Below are 12,959 nucleotides of genomic sequence, written 5' to 3'. Positions count from 1 at the left end.
TGAAGTGAGGAGGTGGAAGCAGCACGGAGACATCAGAACCAGTTATATTTACATCTGACCACGCCCTGAATGTGAAGCAGAAACAGAACCGGAGAGCTTACCTTCTTCAAAGCCGTCCCTGAAAGACCCCGATCGGCTCATGGTGCGAGTCTTCTCGTCCAGCGACATGCAGGAGTTCCTCAGCCGATTGTCGCCGCACGGGTCAAAGGGGGCGTCCTGGTTGGTCAGGCTGTTGTTGCGCACACCGGCGAGGTTGATCTGACCTGCAGAGGTCGGGCTGGACGCTGGAGAAATGACACCAAGAAGCACACGACTTTTATCGCTATTCAACACGAGACCAGAAACAAGTCAAAGCCAGTGGATTAAATCTGAACACATGGATAAATCGGTTTTCTGTCCATCTAGCTGCATAACCCTACAGTAATTTTTTCTTTTCCATTTTCAAACAAACTCCAATGTATTTTATCAGGATTTTATGTGATAGAGCAACACAATGTATTGCTTGACTAAAAAAAGGAAAGGAAGTAAATCTTTCCAAATAAACATGTGAAAAGTGTGACATTTATTTCCTGCAGATGTTTTTGTCCATTCTTTGCAAAGCAGCTGTAGCTCCGTCAGAGCGGGTGCAGAGGAGTCTGTGAACGTCAGTTAGCAAGCCGTGGCACAATCTAAATAACACATGGATATGTTACATATATCCATGTTTGCATTTAATTCTTACGCTTATTTTGCATGATTAGTTTATATCAGGGTTGGGCAATTAATTTCTTCAGGGGGCCACATGACAAATCTGAAACGTGCTGGAGGGCGGTACCACTAAAACAAATAATTTTATAATGCTCATTCTGCCTTTTTATGATTCTTTTGGTAATAAGAAATTAAACATATTCTGTAAATATGTATATAATGTATATATAAGTAAATAAAAGTGATTGTGTAAAACAAACACAATCATACTATAAGATTTTGATTATTTTAATCTCTTCACAAATGAAAATGAGATTATTTTATAACGTGAACTTCTCCACCATGAACAATGAAGTCTTATTGTAAACATGAACAGCTTATCAACATTAGCACAAAATTATTGGAATCATTGTAGTTCAGTTAAGTTTTCAATGAGAAAAGTCCAATCTCTCCTGTGCTTCAACAAGTAGAACATAAAGGACCGTTGCGTCGCATCCACAATAAAGTACTTGTTTTTTGGACTGATGGCCCGCGGGCCATAAAACGCCCAGGTCTGGTTTATATCGTGTTTTGTGTATATTGCGTAGGACAGAGACTAGTCACCAGGTAAAATGAGGCGAGACAGGGAAGCAGCAGACACAGAGCGGATCAGAACCTGTGTGCATCATCCCTGGATGTGGACAGACAGCCCAGACGGCCTCTGGTTCAGAACTGCTCCCAGACTGTTTTAAGCAGTGTTTTATCGAGGTTTACTCCACGGATGCTTTAAAGGTTTTACTTTTTGACCTTTTAACAGGGTTATTTTAACCTATTCTGTTTTAAACTGGCTAGTTTTATGGTTTTAAGGCTCTCATTGAAATCTATTGCTCATTTTGACCTTGTGTAGCGTCTGTTCTCTGGGTTTCTGAGTTCGCTTCCCTTAGCAACAGGAACATAGGGCCTTGGGACCACGTTGGCCACAAACATGCTTTAAACCACTCCTATCTACTTGTAGTTGTGCTCGGACTGTACGTTTCAGGTCATTCTGCTGCTGGAGGCTGAACATTCAGCCGAGTTTCAAGTCTTTTGCAGCATCTAACCGGCTTTCTTCCAGGATTGCCCTGTTATTTAGCTCCATCAAAAAAGTTGACCCACATGGAAACTTGGATAGAACGGCACACATGTCGAGCGTGCTTATTAATTGGGTGGCTTTGGAAGACAATTGATTCCACCGGATCGCATTTAGCAGAGCCAAGCCGGCTGAATACGAATAAACGACACATTTCACGGACTTCCAAGCAAAGGTACGGTTCAATTGGCAAACAGTCTGGTCTCAAACTATCTCCAGCCACACAGACGAGGCCCAGCTGTATTCCCAGAGTTGTGTTTTGTGGGCCTACCCAGCTGTCCAAAGTTGAAGCGAGTCCCGGAGGGAGAGGTGAGGCTGGAGCCGGGAGAGAACGGCGAGTTACTGGCAGAGTCCTGCAGCCCGCTGGTGGAGTGGGAGCGCAGCCAATCGCGGTCCTCGTGACCTCGCAGCTGCGATGACGGACCGTACCTGCAGAGAGTCATGGAGATAGGTTAAAATGGAAATCTGGACACCAAACAGGAGATGACTGCGGATGATATGGGGCCATGTTACATTTCTAACAGTAACAGAGCTGGATTTTGATGTTTTTTTTTTTTTTGCTCAAGCAGCCACATTAATCACCAGGATCTGACATGAAGATGAAGCAGATGCTGCGCCAACAGATTACAACAGCGTGGCCTTGGACTGATTTTAGATCCGAGCAACGGAAAAAAAAAAAAAAAAAAAAGCAGAGAAGACGGCAAAAGAAAACTTGAGCCGCGATACAAAAACCATGCTTGCCCCAGCACAACGCACTCATTGGTCTGTACAGGGACAAACGCTCAACACAACAACACATGTGCCAGATGCCAAACAAAAAAACCTTGGATTTTAAAAGCGTGAGCAGAAGCCGTAATAGGATGACGTGGACGCCGGGAAAGAAACAAAGACGGTCAAAAGGACGACAAAGCAAAAAAGGTCGGTAAACCGGAGTGGAAAGGTGAAACGTTTCCGACATGAAAACGAAGGTTGGTACCTGAATCCCTTCTTAGGCAGAGTGTTTCTACCACAATGTGGCCCTCTGTGGGAGAGAAACACTTCAGAAGAGGAACACAAATGGAGGGAGGAGGAAAGGAAACTTGTGCCTGAAGAAATAGCTAAAATTATCCGTTTTACGACAAAAACAATCTATTCCACAAAGAATGACCAAACTGGAAAGTTGTTGTTTTTTTTGCAGAAGGGACTTGGCAAAAAAGGTAAAAAAAAAAAAAATTAACTTTTTATAAAGTATAACAGGGAAAACACTTAAAATGCTGAAATCCTCAAATTTGTTTAAAGATTTTGAATATTTTAGTGGAAACAAAAAAGACCCAATGTTGTGTAATTCTACACCCAACCACAGGGTGGCAGTATGTGATCAGTTACAACTGAAACACCAGTTTATGCACACAATCTCAAACTCATAATTTCCATTCATCTCAGGGAGTCCTCCAATAACCACAGACTACCACACAGGGCTACAAAGACAAATGATGAGACCAGATTACAGCTTCCAGTCTCAGAGGTGGGGCTCCCTGTGTGGCAGCGGGTGGTGGTTTAGTAGGACCACCCACCTCAGCAAAAAAAACCTAACACCGTACACAGGTACATTTACCTGTCCTGCCTCCGAGGTAGCGTGTTTCGGCTGAATATGGGGCTAGCGGAGGGCGAGGAGAGGGGACTGATGGAAGACAGGAAGAGGGAGGGGGGGGAAAAAAAACGCACAACAGACACAGAGAAACAGCAAAGTTTTAGAGAGTGAGGTAGACGGGGGAACGTCTCAGAACAGAAATCCACAGCAAAGATTCATCGGAGAGAGCTCAAGGACGACGGCGATATCGCAGCTTCGAGTGGGAATAACAACGTTTCCACTGAGACGCTCTGGTCACGTTACACAGTCATCCTGTGAGGAAGGAATCCGCTACAGTGATCACGATTTCTGCATGAAAAAAACAAACTGAGGAAGCCAAAAGGTTTTGTTTCTCTGCTTGGGTTGCACACTGAATGGCAAACTTCATCATCATGGCTGCTTTGTACAAATGGTCAATATAGGAATTAAAAAAAAGAAAATCATCTCAGGTTTCTATTATTATAAACAGCATTAGAGCTTTCCTGCCTTCCTTTAATCTGACAACCAATTAACATCTAAGAATCTGACCGTTACCATGTGTTATGACTAAAGTGGCTTACAGATGTATTTATGTCCCTTGAAAATGTTGTCATTTGACATTTGACAACTTTTAGTTTTTTTTTTTTTATTGGGATTTTATGTGACAGACGGATACCTAGAAGCACAACTAACGCGCCAACCTGAGCTGTGAGTTTCTGCAACTCATCCACAATTACCAAGGACCTGTTGGCTACTTCTCCAATCAATCATCTCCATCCCCTGCCTTTTAGTTTAGGTTTTTATGCATTGTTAGGTTTGCATCTGTGCCGCACTCAAATTCAATTAAGTTACACAAACATTTACTCTCACTGGGTTTTATTATGAGGTCCTGGGTTACATAGGGCCGAATACAAATGCACCCAGTTTTTAAAATTGTGTCACATAAAATCCTCACAAAAAGCACATAGGTTTGTGATTTTGACAATAAGGAGAGGTCAATATTTTTGCAAGGAACTGTGTTTGAAAAGCAGAGCAGAGGTGCAATTAAAAAGTCGTGTTTTATGACATTTATACATGAGCTTTATCTTCGCCAAAGTTCTTCACAATACCTCAATAGGTTTTATTGTGTAGAAAAAAAAAGCACCCGCAGGCTTTGCTACAACTGATTTAGTTTGAGCAAGATTTAGCTTGAAAAGGGGATTTACCGCCCTACATTATTGTCCCAGCATGACAAAGCAGAACCAGAATCACAGACAACGCATTATTTAGAAGATAATTTAATTACGTTTTAACTGTGAAACTTCAAACGCCGCTTTCATTTCAGCATCAAAATGTCCGTTCATGAACTCGTCATTTGCGTCCTCACCTCTCAGACATGCCGGTCTTGACGCTGCCGGCGCGGCCCAGAGCGGACAGCGTGTCCTCCCTGTGGGTCCCGTGTCCTCCGCCGCCTCCTCCGGCGCTGCTCAGGCTCATGTCGATGGACTCGCTGCTGGTGTGCATGCTGCTGACGGAGGGAAAGCCCACGCTGCCCGCCCCGCCGTGTCCGCCCAGAGTGCCCTCCCTGCTCGGGACAGAGGAGCCGCTGAAGGTGGTTCCCCATGTCAGGCTGTTGGAGGGGCCGGTTGACGAATAGATGGATCCCGGGCTGGAGGCCTGTAAAACACGACGAGGTTAAAGCCTCTTTAATAAAGAAACTGACCAAACGTCCTGAAGAAGACCTTCCATCTACACGCCAGTGGCTGCATTGTCATCTTATGGTTTCACACTGCAAAAACGGAACTAAAAATTTGTCACATTTTCTTGAACTTAGTGCATTTGTCCTTGAGTTGAGCACGCAAATAAGATGATCTGCCAATGGAACGAGTATTTTGATCCCTAAAATAAGATAATTAGATAAACTGCACTTGAAATAAGATGACGGAGATGAGTTGTTCCTATATTAAGTGCAAAAAATCTTATTCCATTGGCAAATCATCTTATTTGCCTGCTCAAATTAAGGACAAATGCACTCAGTTTAAGAAAATTCTACTTATTTTTAGTGTCGTTTTTTCAGTGCAGTCTTTTCTTTGAAAAGATGCGACGTCTCTATGATATTGATAGGACCATTTAAAAATCATTATTCAAATCAAATTTCAGTTGCAGCGTTGACATATGTACTCGTATTGTCCACTTTCATTCCAGAGGAAATCGAATCTGAAATAATTTAATAAACTTTTGAGCCGTCCGCTGTTGGCGAAGACACGGCTGCTCTTTGTGACAAACAATAACCCGCGTGTCGCGGTGTGACTCGCAGCTAGTCGGACCAGACACGTGAATCATGTGAGTGAAAAAGGTTTAGCATCTCCAGTTTGTCAAACGGGCGTCTGCTCGGCTCATCCGTGCTTTACCTGAACCCGGGTTGGCCAGAGAAGCCGTGCTATTAGAGAGGTGAGGTGGGAATAATCCTCTAAGTCGCTCTATAAACACACACTCACAAATCTTGTCTAAACTAAGGACAAAAACAATGTTAAATCTTAATCTAAAGCTGATTGTTGCTTTTAGACCTGTAACTAGATGGGTAGCAGCTGATCCAAAAGTCTGATCACTTAAATGTGAAATCTTTCCAGAAGATTTGGTAGAGGATTTTTAGGAAGAGATTGAAAGTATGAAGGATTTAATTCAAGTAGGAGGAACGTTATCAGAGAAGACCACAATATTTCAGCTGTATTAACTTTCATGACTAACTTTAAAACATATTGATGCTTGATTCTACTGAAAGGCAGTGTGAAGCTCCTCAGCAGCCTGCCTCATAGTAAGGGCAACTAAAAAAAAGGAGGATGTCATCTGCATAAAGATTCCCTTTTGCTTGAGACATATTTTAATGTGAATAATAATATAAATGGGAAATAGAAACGTCCTAAAAGTGAGCCCTGAGGAACTCTATGCTCAGATAACGTCAGTAATAAGTTCTTAAAGGCAGCTTCTAAATCATAATTATCCCTCTGACTCTAGACATGAGCAGGTTTAGCTAACAAAGTATTTTATAGAACTATTTCCTGACTGATGAGGATTCTGCCTTGCTGGCATTTCCTGTCATCTTTAAAAGCGACTGAATTACATTTATCTGGGTGTTATGTCACACTCATACCAAAGGGAAACAGTTGATGATCAGGCTCCTCTCCTGTGGAGCCAACTCCCAGTTTTGGTCCGTGAGGCAGACACCCCGTCTACTTCTAAGACTAGGCTTAAAACTTTCCTTTTTGACAAAGCTTATAGTCAGAGTGGCTCATGTTACTCTGAGCTATCTCTATAGTTATCCTGCTATAGGCTTAGGTTACTGGAGGACATCAGGATCTAATTTTCTCACTCTATAGAGTTCTACTGTTCTTCAATTATGCATTATGTGTTGTCATTTCAGCTTTTAACTCTTTGCTCTCTCTCTTTTATCTTCATAGTAGGAACACCTGGTCTGGCGTTCTGTTAACTGTGACATCATCCAGAGAAGACGGCTCACCCGCTACTACCATCTAATATAGAACAGATTACTGGATCAATGTGTGCTTCTGTGCTTTTTTGTCTCTCTTGTTGTGTCTCTGCTCTGTCTTCTGTAATCTGTAATCTGTCGGTCGAGGCAGATGACCGTTCACACTGAGCCTGGTTCTGGTTCTGCTGGAGGTTCTCCTCCCTGTTAAAGGGGAGTTTTTCTTTCCACTGTCACTTCATGCTTGCTCAGTATGAGGGATTGCTGCAAAGCCATGGACAATGCAGACGACTCTCCATGTGGCTCTACGCTTCTCCAGGAGTGAATGCTGCTTGTCGGGACTTTGATGCAATCAACTGGTTCCCCTATATAGGACATTTCTGACCAATCTGTATAATATGATTGAACTTGACTTTGTAAAGTGCCTTGAGATGACATGTTTCATGAATTGGCGCTATATAAATAAATTTTAATTTAATTTAATTGAAGTCAGGGATTAACAAGAAATACATCTCAGAAAGCGCTGTTACATTTATTATGTGGGACTTGCTGACAGTTGGTGCGGCTCACCTGCTCACTGCCCAGAGTCCCGGTTCCTGACCCCAGCGCCCTGCCTCCAAACAGGGGGCTGCTGGTCTCACTCTCCCCGCCTCCCAGCACGCCGTCAGGGGACTCCAGCACCGTAGGGACATGGTTCATGGTGGCGTGGGGATTGGAGATGATGGTGGAGTTCTTCAGGTTTTCAGCGGTGGTAACTGGAGCTTGTTTACTGGCCTTACCACCAAATAACCTGAAAGTATATCAATAATAAAGCAAAGATTTCAGCTGCGGATGCAGTATTGTCAAAAACGTCTAAGATTAAGACACTTATTTGTGGAAAAATTAAATCAAGTGTTCACATTATGTGCATCAGCTGGTTAAGTCATCCCCTGCAAAGAGCCACGAGGGAGCGATGCCAACAGAGGAGGAACCTGCTTAGAGTTTCTACTTTTACACATAAAAAACAGTGAAACATAAGTCTTCATAGGCTTATATCCCGTCACCAGGGAAGCAGCGCTTGAACCTGAGAAAAGGCCGACACAGGAACAGACCCACAGCGCTCTCCTTGTTCCTGGGTTACGCTTAATCGGCGGGCTGTGATGACTGAAGCCGCGGTGGGGGGGGGGGATAATAGCAGGACGTCCTCTTTGAAGAGTTATCGCTGCCTCACATTAATGAGGGCAGAGTGCTGAAGTAAGGCTCGGCTTCCATTACAGAGCACCACACCCTCCCCGTTCCCCCCCTCCCACCGCACCGCCAAGGCTGAGGCTTGGCAGCTGATCAGCTCAGCTCAAGGCCTCCATTCACAATGGCCTCATTTAACCTCAAATAGTGTGTGTGTGTGTGTGTGTGTGTGTGTGTGTGTGTGTGTGTGCAGAACAGGCCCACACGTGTGAACCCTTACTCACTGCTCACCATGTACTGTGACTGCATGATTAAGGGGTTTTTTGAGTGTGTGTACACTATGAGGGCGAAGTCAAGCCCATACAGGAGGGCCCCACTCGGGGTGGCTCATCAGCCAGCAGCAGTCAGCGCGTCTGGAGGACTCCTGCAAAGACGTGCAAGCGTGCGTGCGTGCGTCTTCACCTGCGCAGTGTGGGTGAGGAAACCTGCTGCCGTCCCGTCGGCCCTCCTCCTCCTCCTCCGCCGCCTCCGCTCCTTAGGTTGTCCACCTCAGAGACGCCCTTCTCCCGGTCCGTCTGATTGGCCAGCAGGCCGGCCGCGTTGTTGGCCTTGGCGGCGGCGAAGGCGTTCTTGCCGTGGGACGTGACGGAGAGCACGGCGGCCTCGATGCTGCTGGTGGACGAGCGGTTGCCGTTGCGGGCGGCCGCCCCCGAGCGACTCGGCCTCGGCAGGCTGCGGTACTGCAGGGTGGAGCGGGCGCTCATGGGGAGGAAGCCGTCGTCGTGGTGACCCAACGCAGAGCCGCCGCCGCCGCCGTCCTGCCCGCCGCATTTCAAGCCTCCCGACAGAGAGCGCGCCCCGGATTTAGGCATCTTCCCCAAGGTGGCCGATCCGCTGGTGATGGTGGCGCCGCTCGCCGTCACCATGGTCACCATGCCGGAGCCTTGCTTCTTGAAGCCGAAGGTGCTGGTCGGGGTGCGGGCGGACAGCATGTGCGCGTGGGACTGCGGGTCCGAGAGGGTGTGCGTGAGGGGGTTTGCGGCGGCGGACGTCGTGCGGCTGCTGGGGGCCGACTGCTTTTTGGCCTCGTCGCCGCTGCTGCGCCCCGCGTCTGACGGCGAGCGCTGAAGGCCGTTAGAGCGAGGGGAGAGACGTCCTTTCTCTGACACCTTCACATCGTCGGTTTTACCTGCAGGACACACAGAGAGTTTCACACTTCTGCTACCGGCAGGAGCTTTTCACACCGCGTTACATTACATTATACATAGATTGTAATTTATTGGGATTTTATGCGACACACAGCAATTGGTGAGAAGCAGCAGGGATCCAAAGTTTAGATAAAAGGATCGGTTGAAAACCACCCGTAAAAAAACAACCCCATGGTGAAACATGGTGGTGGCAGCTTCATGCTGCAGGGAGACTTCTCTTCAGCAGGGACAGGGAAACTGGCCACAGATGTTAGGAAGGCAGCTGAAGCTAAAAACATGAGAACCTGCTGGAAACTGCAGAAGACTGGGGGTGAGGTTCACCTTCAACCTTGATGACCGCTCGGAACGCCACGGTTCAGAACATGGTTTTAAAGTCACGGTTCAATACAGTGTTGGTACACTTCAATCAAAAACAGTAAAAATTTAAATATTTTTTATTTATTTTTTACTTGGGTTAGTAGTAGGCAATTAATTAATCGGATTTTATTACTTAAAAAGTGTAAAATATGGAACTGAGTGCAGATAAGGGTGGACATCTCTAATGAACAAAGTAGCTGTTATTGTTTCTAATAAGACTCTAAATAACTTTAGAGTTATTTAGATGTTTCAACCACCCATTTTACCAGCTGTGCCTGAATCACCGGCTGTTAGAACGAGTCGCTTTGAAGACACCAGCCGCCATCTTGGTACTCCCTATTTTCCCCCAGTAACTAAGGAATATGTGCGCTACAGCATAGAACAACAAGGATTTTCTAATGTTCAGGGGGGGATTAAGACTTTTAAAATGTCAAATGCCATATACTTTTATGTTATGTTCTAAAAATATCAATCAACTCTGAGAAAGTCATGTGGAAATGCATTTAGATAATATTTTTCGTTTCAAAAATAAAAAAACAACAGAACATGTTTGCAATGCATTTAGACTGGCACAATCATACTGCAACCCAATACTTACTTTCAGAAACACACCCGTTACAGAATACTAAAATATTACAAGTAACTGAAAAATTACAAAAATAGTTTCTTAAAATTTAATAGTCCATTCGTTATTTCTGTCACTTGTCCAGTGCTGGAATGTTGCATCCACTTAAGTAATTTCAGACGTTTTTACACTTGAAATTGCTGTTGTGCAACCAAATCTGGGGATTTCTGTGAGAGTAGGGAGTAGCAAGATGGCGGCCAGTGACTTCAGTTTTTCGGCAAAATCAGCACTCCAGTGTATAATATAGCTCAGTGGCCTGAACGCAGCACGCACAGCTGTTAAAACAGTGAAACGGATCCGGACATCGGTTTTGTCTTCCTCCACTATCTGTGATCTGTACATTCAGCTTCAGGTGTTTCAGGTGAGTAATGATGCTGCTGCGGGCATCTTCCAGCTGCTGAAAAAGGCTGATGTAAGGTTGTGTTCGGTCCACCTTCCTCCATCCCTGATAGCAGAGTTTGGCGATAGCTGGGAGTCCTCTCTGTTTTGCTTTGGTGTCACCTTTAAAAAAGCCGCGTTACATAACGTTGCCTTGCGCCTTTTGCAGTTCGGCACAGAAACCTTCAACAGAAGGTTGTTTGCATGCAATCGTTCGGCACAAGTTCTTACTGAACCAGATACTTCCGGCACCGTTACAGCCCTACTAAATATACAGCTAGAACTGAAAGAAAATGGTTTCCATAAAATAATAGTCACTCGTTAGAAATGTCAAGCCAGTGGCTGGGAATCTGTGGCATGACTTCAAAGTTAATGTTCAGAGATGCTTCTTCATTTTGATTTCATGCTGAAAAGTGTGGCCCCGAAAGCATGACATGCATAAACGATTGGATTAAACATGCAGATCACATTAAATTAAATTACATTTTTCATTTAAAATATGAGCCCTCTTGCTGGGAGCAGGGGGCTGATGAAACAGAAGACCTCTTGTCAGGGGGACATGAGGCTGTCCAGCATTCGGTGCTGGATGTAAGCCGCAGGTGTGATTAAAGCATCTGACGTCTAGACGTGGTAGATTTGAATTCTCTCTTATTATACCCAAATGGCCAATAAGTGTGAAAACTTTCATTTTCATTTAAAAATAAAGAATAAAAAAAAGAGGGTCTGGAAGCAGAGAAGTCCTTATAATGGGTCAACGGCAAAGTTTCCAGGGTGGAAAGTTTGATTTCATGCTGAAAAGTGTGGGCGTAAAAGCATGACAAGACTGAAACATCATTAGTTCAACTTTGTAGTCCAACTGATTTTAATATTTGCTTTTAATTTCTATTTCCCCATCTTTTATTTTGTTTCTACGTTTTATTCCAACTTGCTTTTATTCTGTTTTATTTTCCTAAAATCATGTAAAGCACATTGCATTGTCTCTGTACTGAAATGTGCTATACAAATAAATTTGCCTTGCCTTAATCTGACTGAGTTTGATCAGTTTTGTGAAGACGCAGCAGCGTCTGGTGTCTCTAGATGTGATCTAGAGGAGGTTCTACACAGAAACGTTTAAAACCATCCGTCATTTTCCCTTGATATCATAACATGTCTGCTGCTTTCTTCTGTATCTAATTGTGTAATCTGTAACATACGTAATCCCAATAAATTACACTGAGGGTTGTAGTTGTACAATCACAAAAGGTAAAAAGAAATCAACATCTTGACAAAACTTCGACAAAACAAATCATAAATCTCGAATATCTTGAACGTGTCGAATTTGTCAAATTCTGCAGGGATTATCTGCATTTAACCACAGAAGCAACAACAAACAAAAAAATAGAGATAAATTGACAAATTTAATCACCATATATTCTCCAATTACCTGAACTGTGGCTCTTCAGGCCGACTGACACTGTGGAGCCTGAGCTGCTGGTGCTTTTTGTCCGGGGTGACGTTATCCCCACCTGAGTGGTCATGCCTCTTCTCCAGGAGCCGGTGTTGGACACGGAGGTCGTCTTCCTCCCCGAGCAGCCCTTGTCGGACTCGTCGGAGGCGTCGCAGTTTCTGCGACTCCACTTGGACCCAGCATCCATCCTGCCGCCGGCGTCCGGCCCGCCCTCTGGCCTCTTCGCCTCGTCTCCGGCCCAGGCTTGGTGAACGGCTGTGGAGGCAGAGTGCTTCTCTGCATCCGTCACAGGCTGGGAACAGGCGAGGAGAAGAGTTAGCCCCGAGGCTCAGAAAAGTACTCCGTTTGACGCTTAAGCTATCGTGCTGAATAATCAGACCGGCAGAAAAGCCTGATCACATCAGCGCTCGGGCCGTGAAAGTTCTAGTAATTTGAAATCTGAGGACTACATTTTCATGTCAGGGCAGGCCCAGAGTCATGTCTGACAAAAAGCAGATCTGCAGATATTGACTGCTGATTACTGAACTGAAAATGACCTTTTTACCGGAAACCAGCAGGAACACAAAAGGATTTCAGAGGTGTGGTTAATTAACATTTTGCAACAGCAGATTTGCTTAAATCGGCTGGTCCCTGTAAGCAAATAAATGGCCGTAGGTGTTGTGGAGACAGCGCTGCAGTTGTCCAGGCGACACGTTTAAAAAGCTGCACGCTGAACTGCTCTGAGACCGTAAAAAACAGGGTCCAGCTGATGTGGGCCTGCCTGAGGACAGATGAAGCAGACTTCATTACCTGCGCTCTGTCACACAGCTGCCCTGAGAGAAAGACCCTCTTTGTACCTTCCTTTGTTTTTCAGTCAGCAGCTTGACCTCTGCAGCAATAATTAACAGCCGTCACACGCTGGATGGCTTCAGATCAGTCCAGATGTACCGTCTGT

At 44.9% G+C, this 12,959-nt stretch overlaps 1 protein-coding gene across 14 annotated transcripts in view; it reads right to left on the bottom strand.

The window, feature by feature from the left end:
• The window catches only part of nav2a (neuron navigator 2a), a 252,802-nt gene that overhangs the window by 21,544 nt on the left and 218,299 nt on the right, over positions 1–12,959 (bottom strand). For 10 of the 14 annotated variants that reach the window (XM_036135966.1, XM_021320593.2, XM_036135961.1 and 7 more), the window contains 8 exons: positions 12,002–12,317; positions 8,473–9,199; positions 7,417–7,636; positions 4,750–5,039; positions 3,390–3,455; positions 2,772–2,816; positions 2,067–2,224; positions 102–284 (listed from right to left, as the gene is read on the bottom strand). In XM_036135966.1, the coding sequence (XP_035991859.1) occupies positions 102–284; positions 2,067–2,224; positions 2,772–2,816; positions 3,390–3,455; positions 4,750–5,039; positions 7,417–7,636; positions 8,473–9,199; positions 12,002–12,317 (2,005 nt within the window). The remainder of the gene's footprint in view (positions 1–101; positions 285–2,066; positions 2,225–2,771; positions 2,817–3,389; positions 3,456–4,749; positions 5,040–7,416; positions 7,637–8,472; positions 9,200–12,001; positions 12,318–12,959) is intronic. The other 4 variants (XM_021320594.2, XM_036135970.1, XM_036135965.1 and 1 more) reach the window with 2 other exon arrangements.

Source organism: Fundulus heteroclitus, chromosome 4, assembly GCF_011125445.2.
Source record: "Fundulus heteroclitus isolate FHET01 chromosome 4, MU-UCD_Fhet_4.1, whole genome shotgun sequence".
NCBI classification, from domain to species: domain Eukaryota; kingdom Metazoa; phylum Chordata; class Actinopteri; order Cyprinodontiformes; family Fundulidae; genus Fundulus; species Fundulus heteroclitus.
This window is presented reverse-complemented; position numbering and strand designations above follow the sequence as displayed.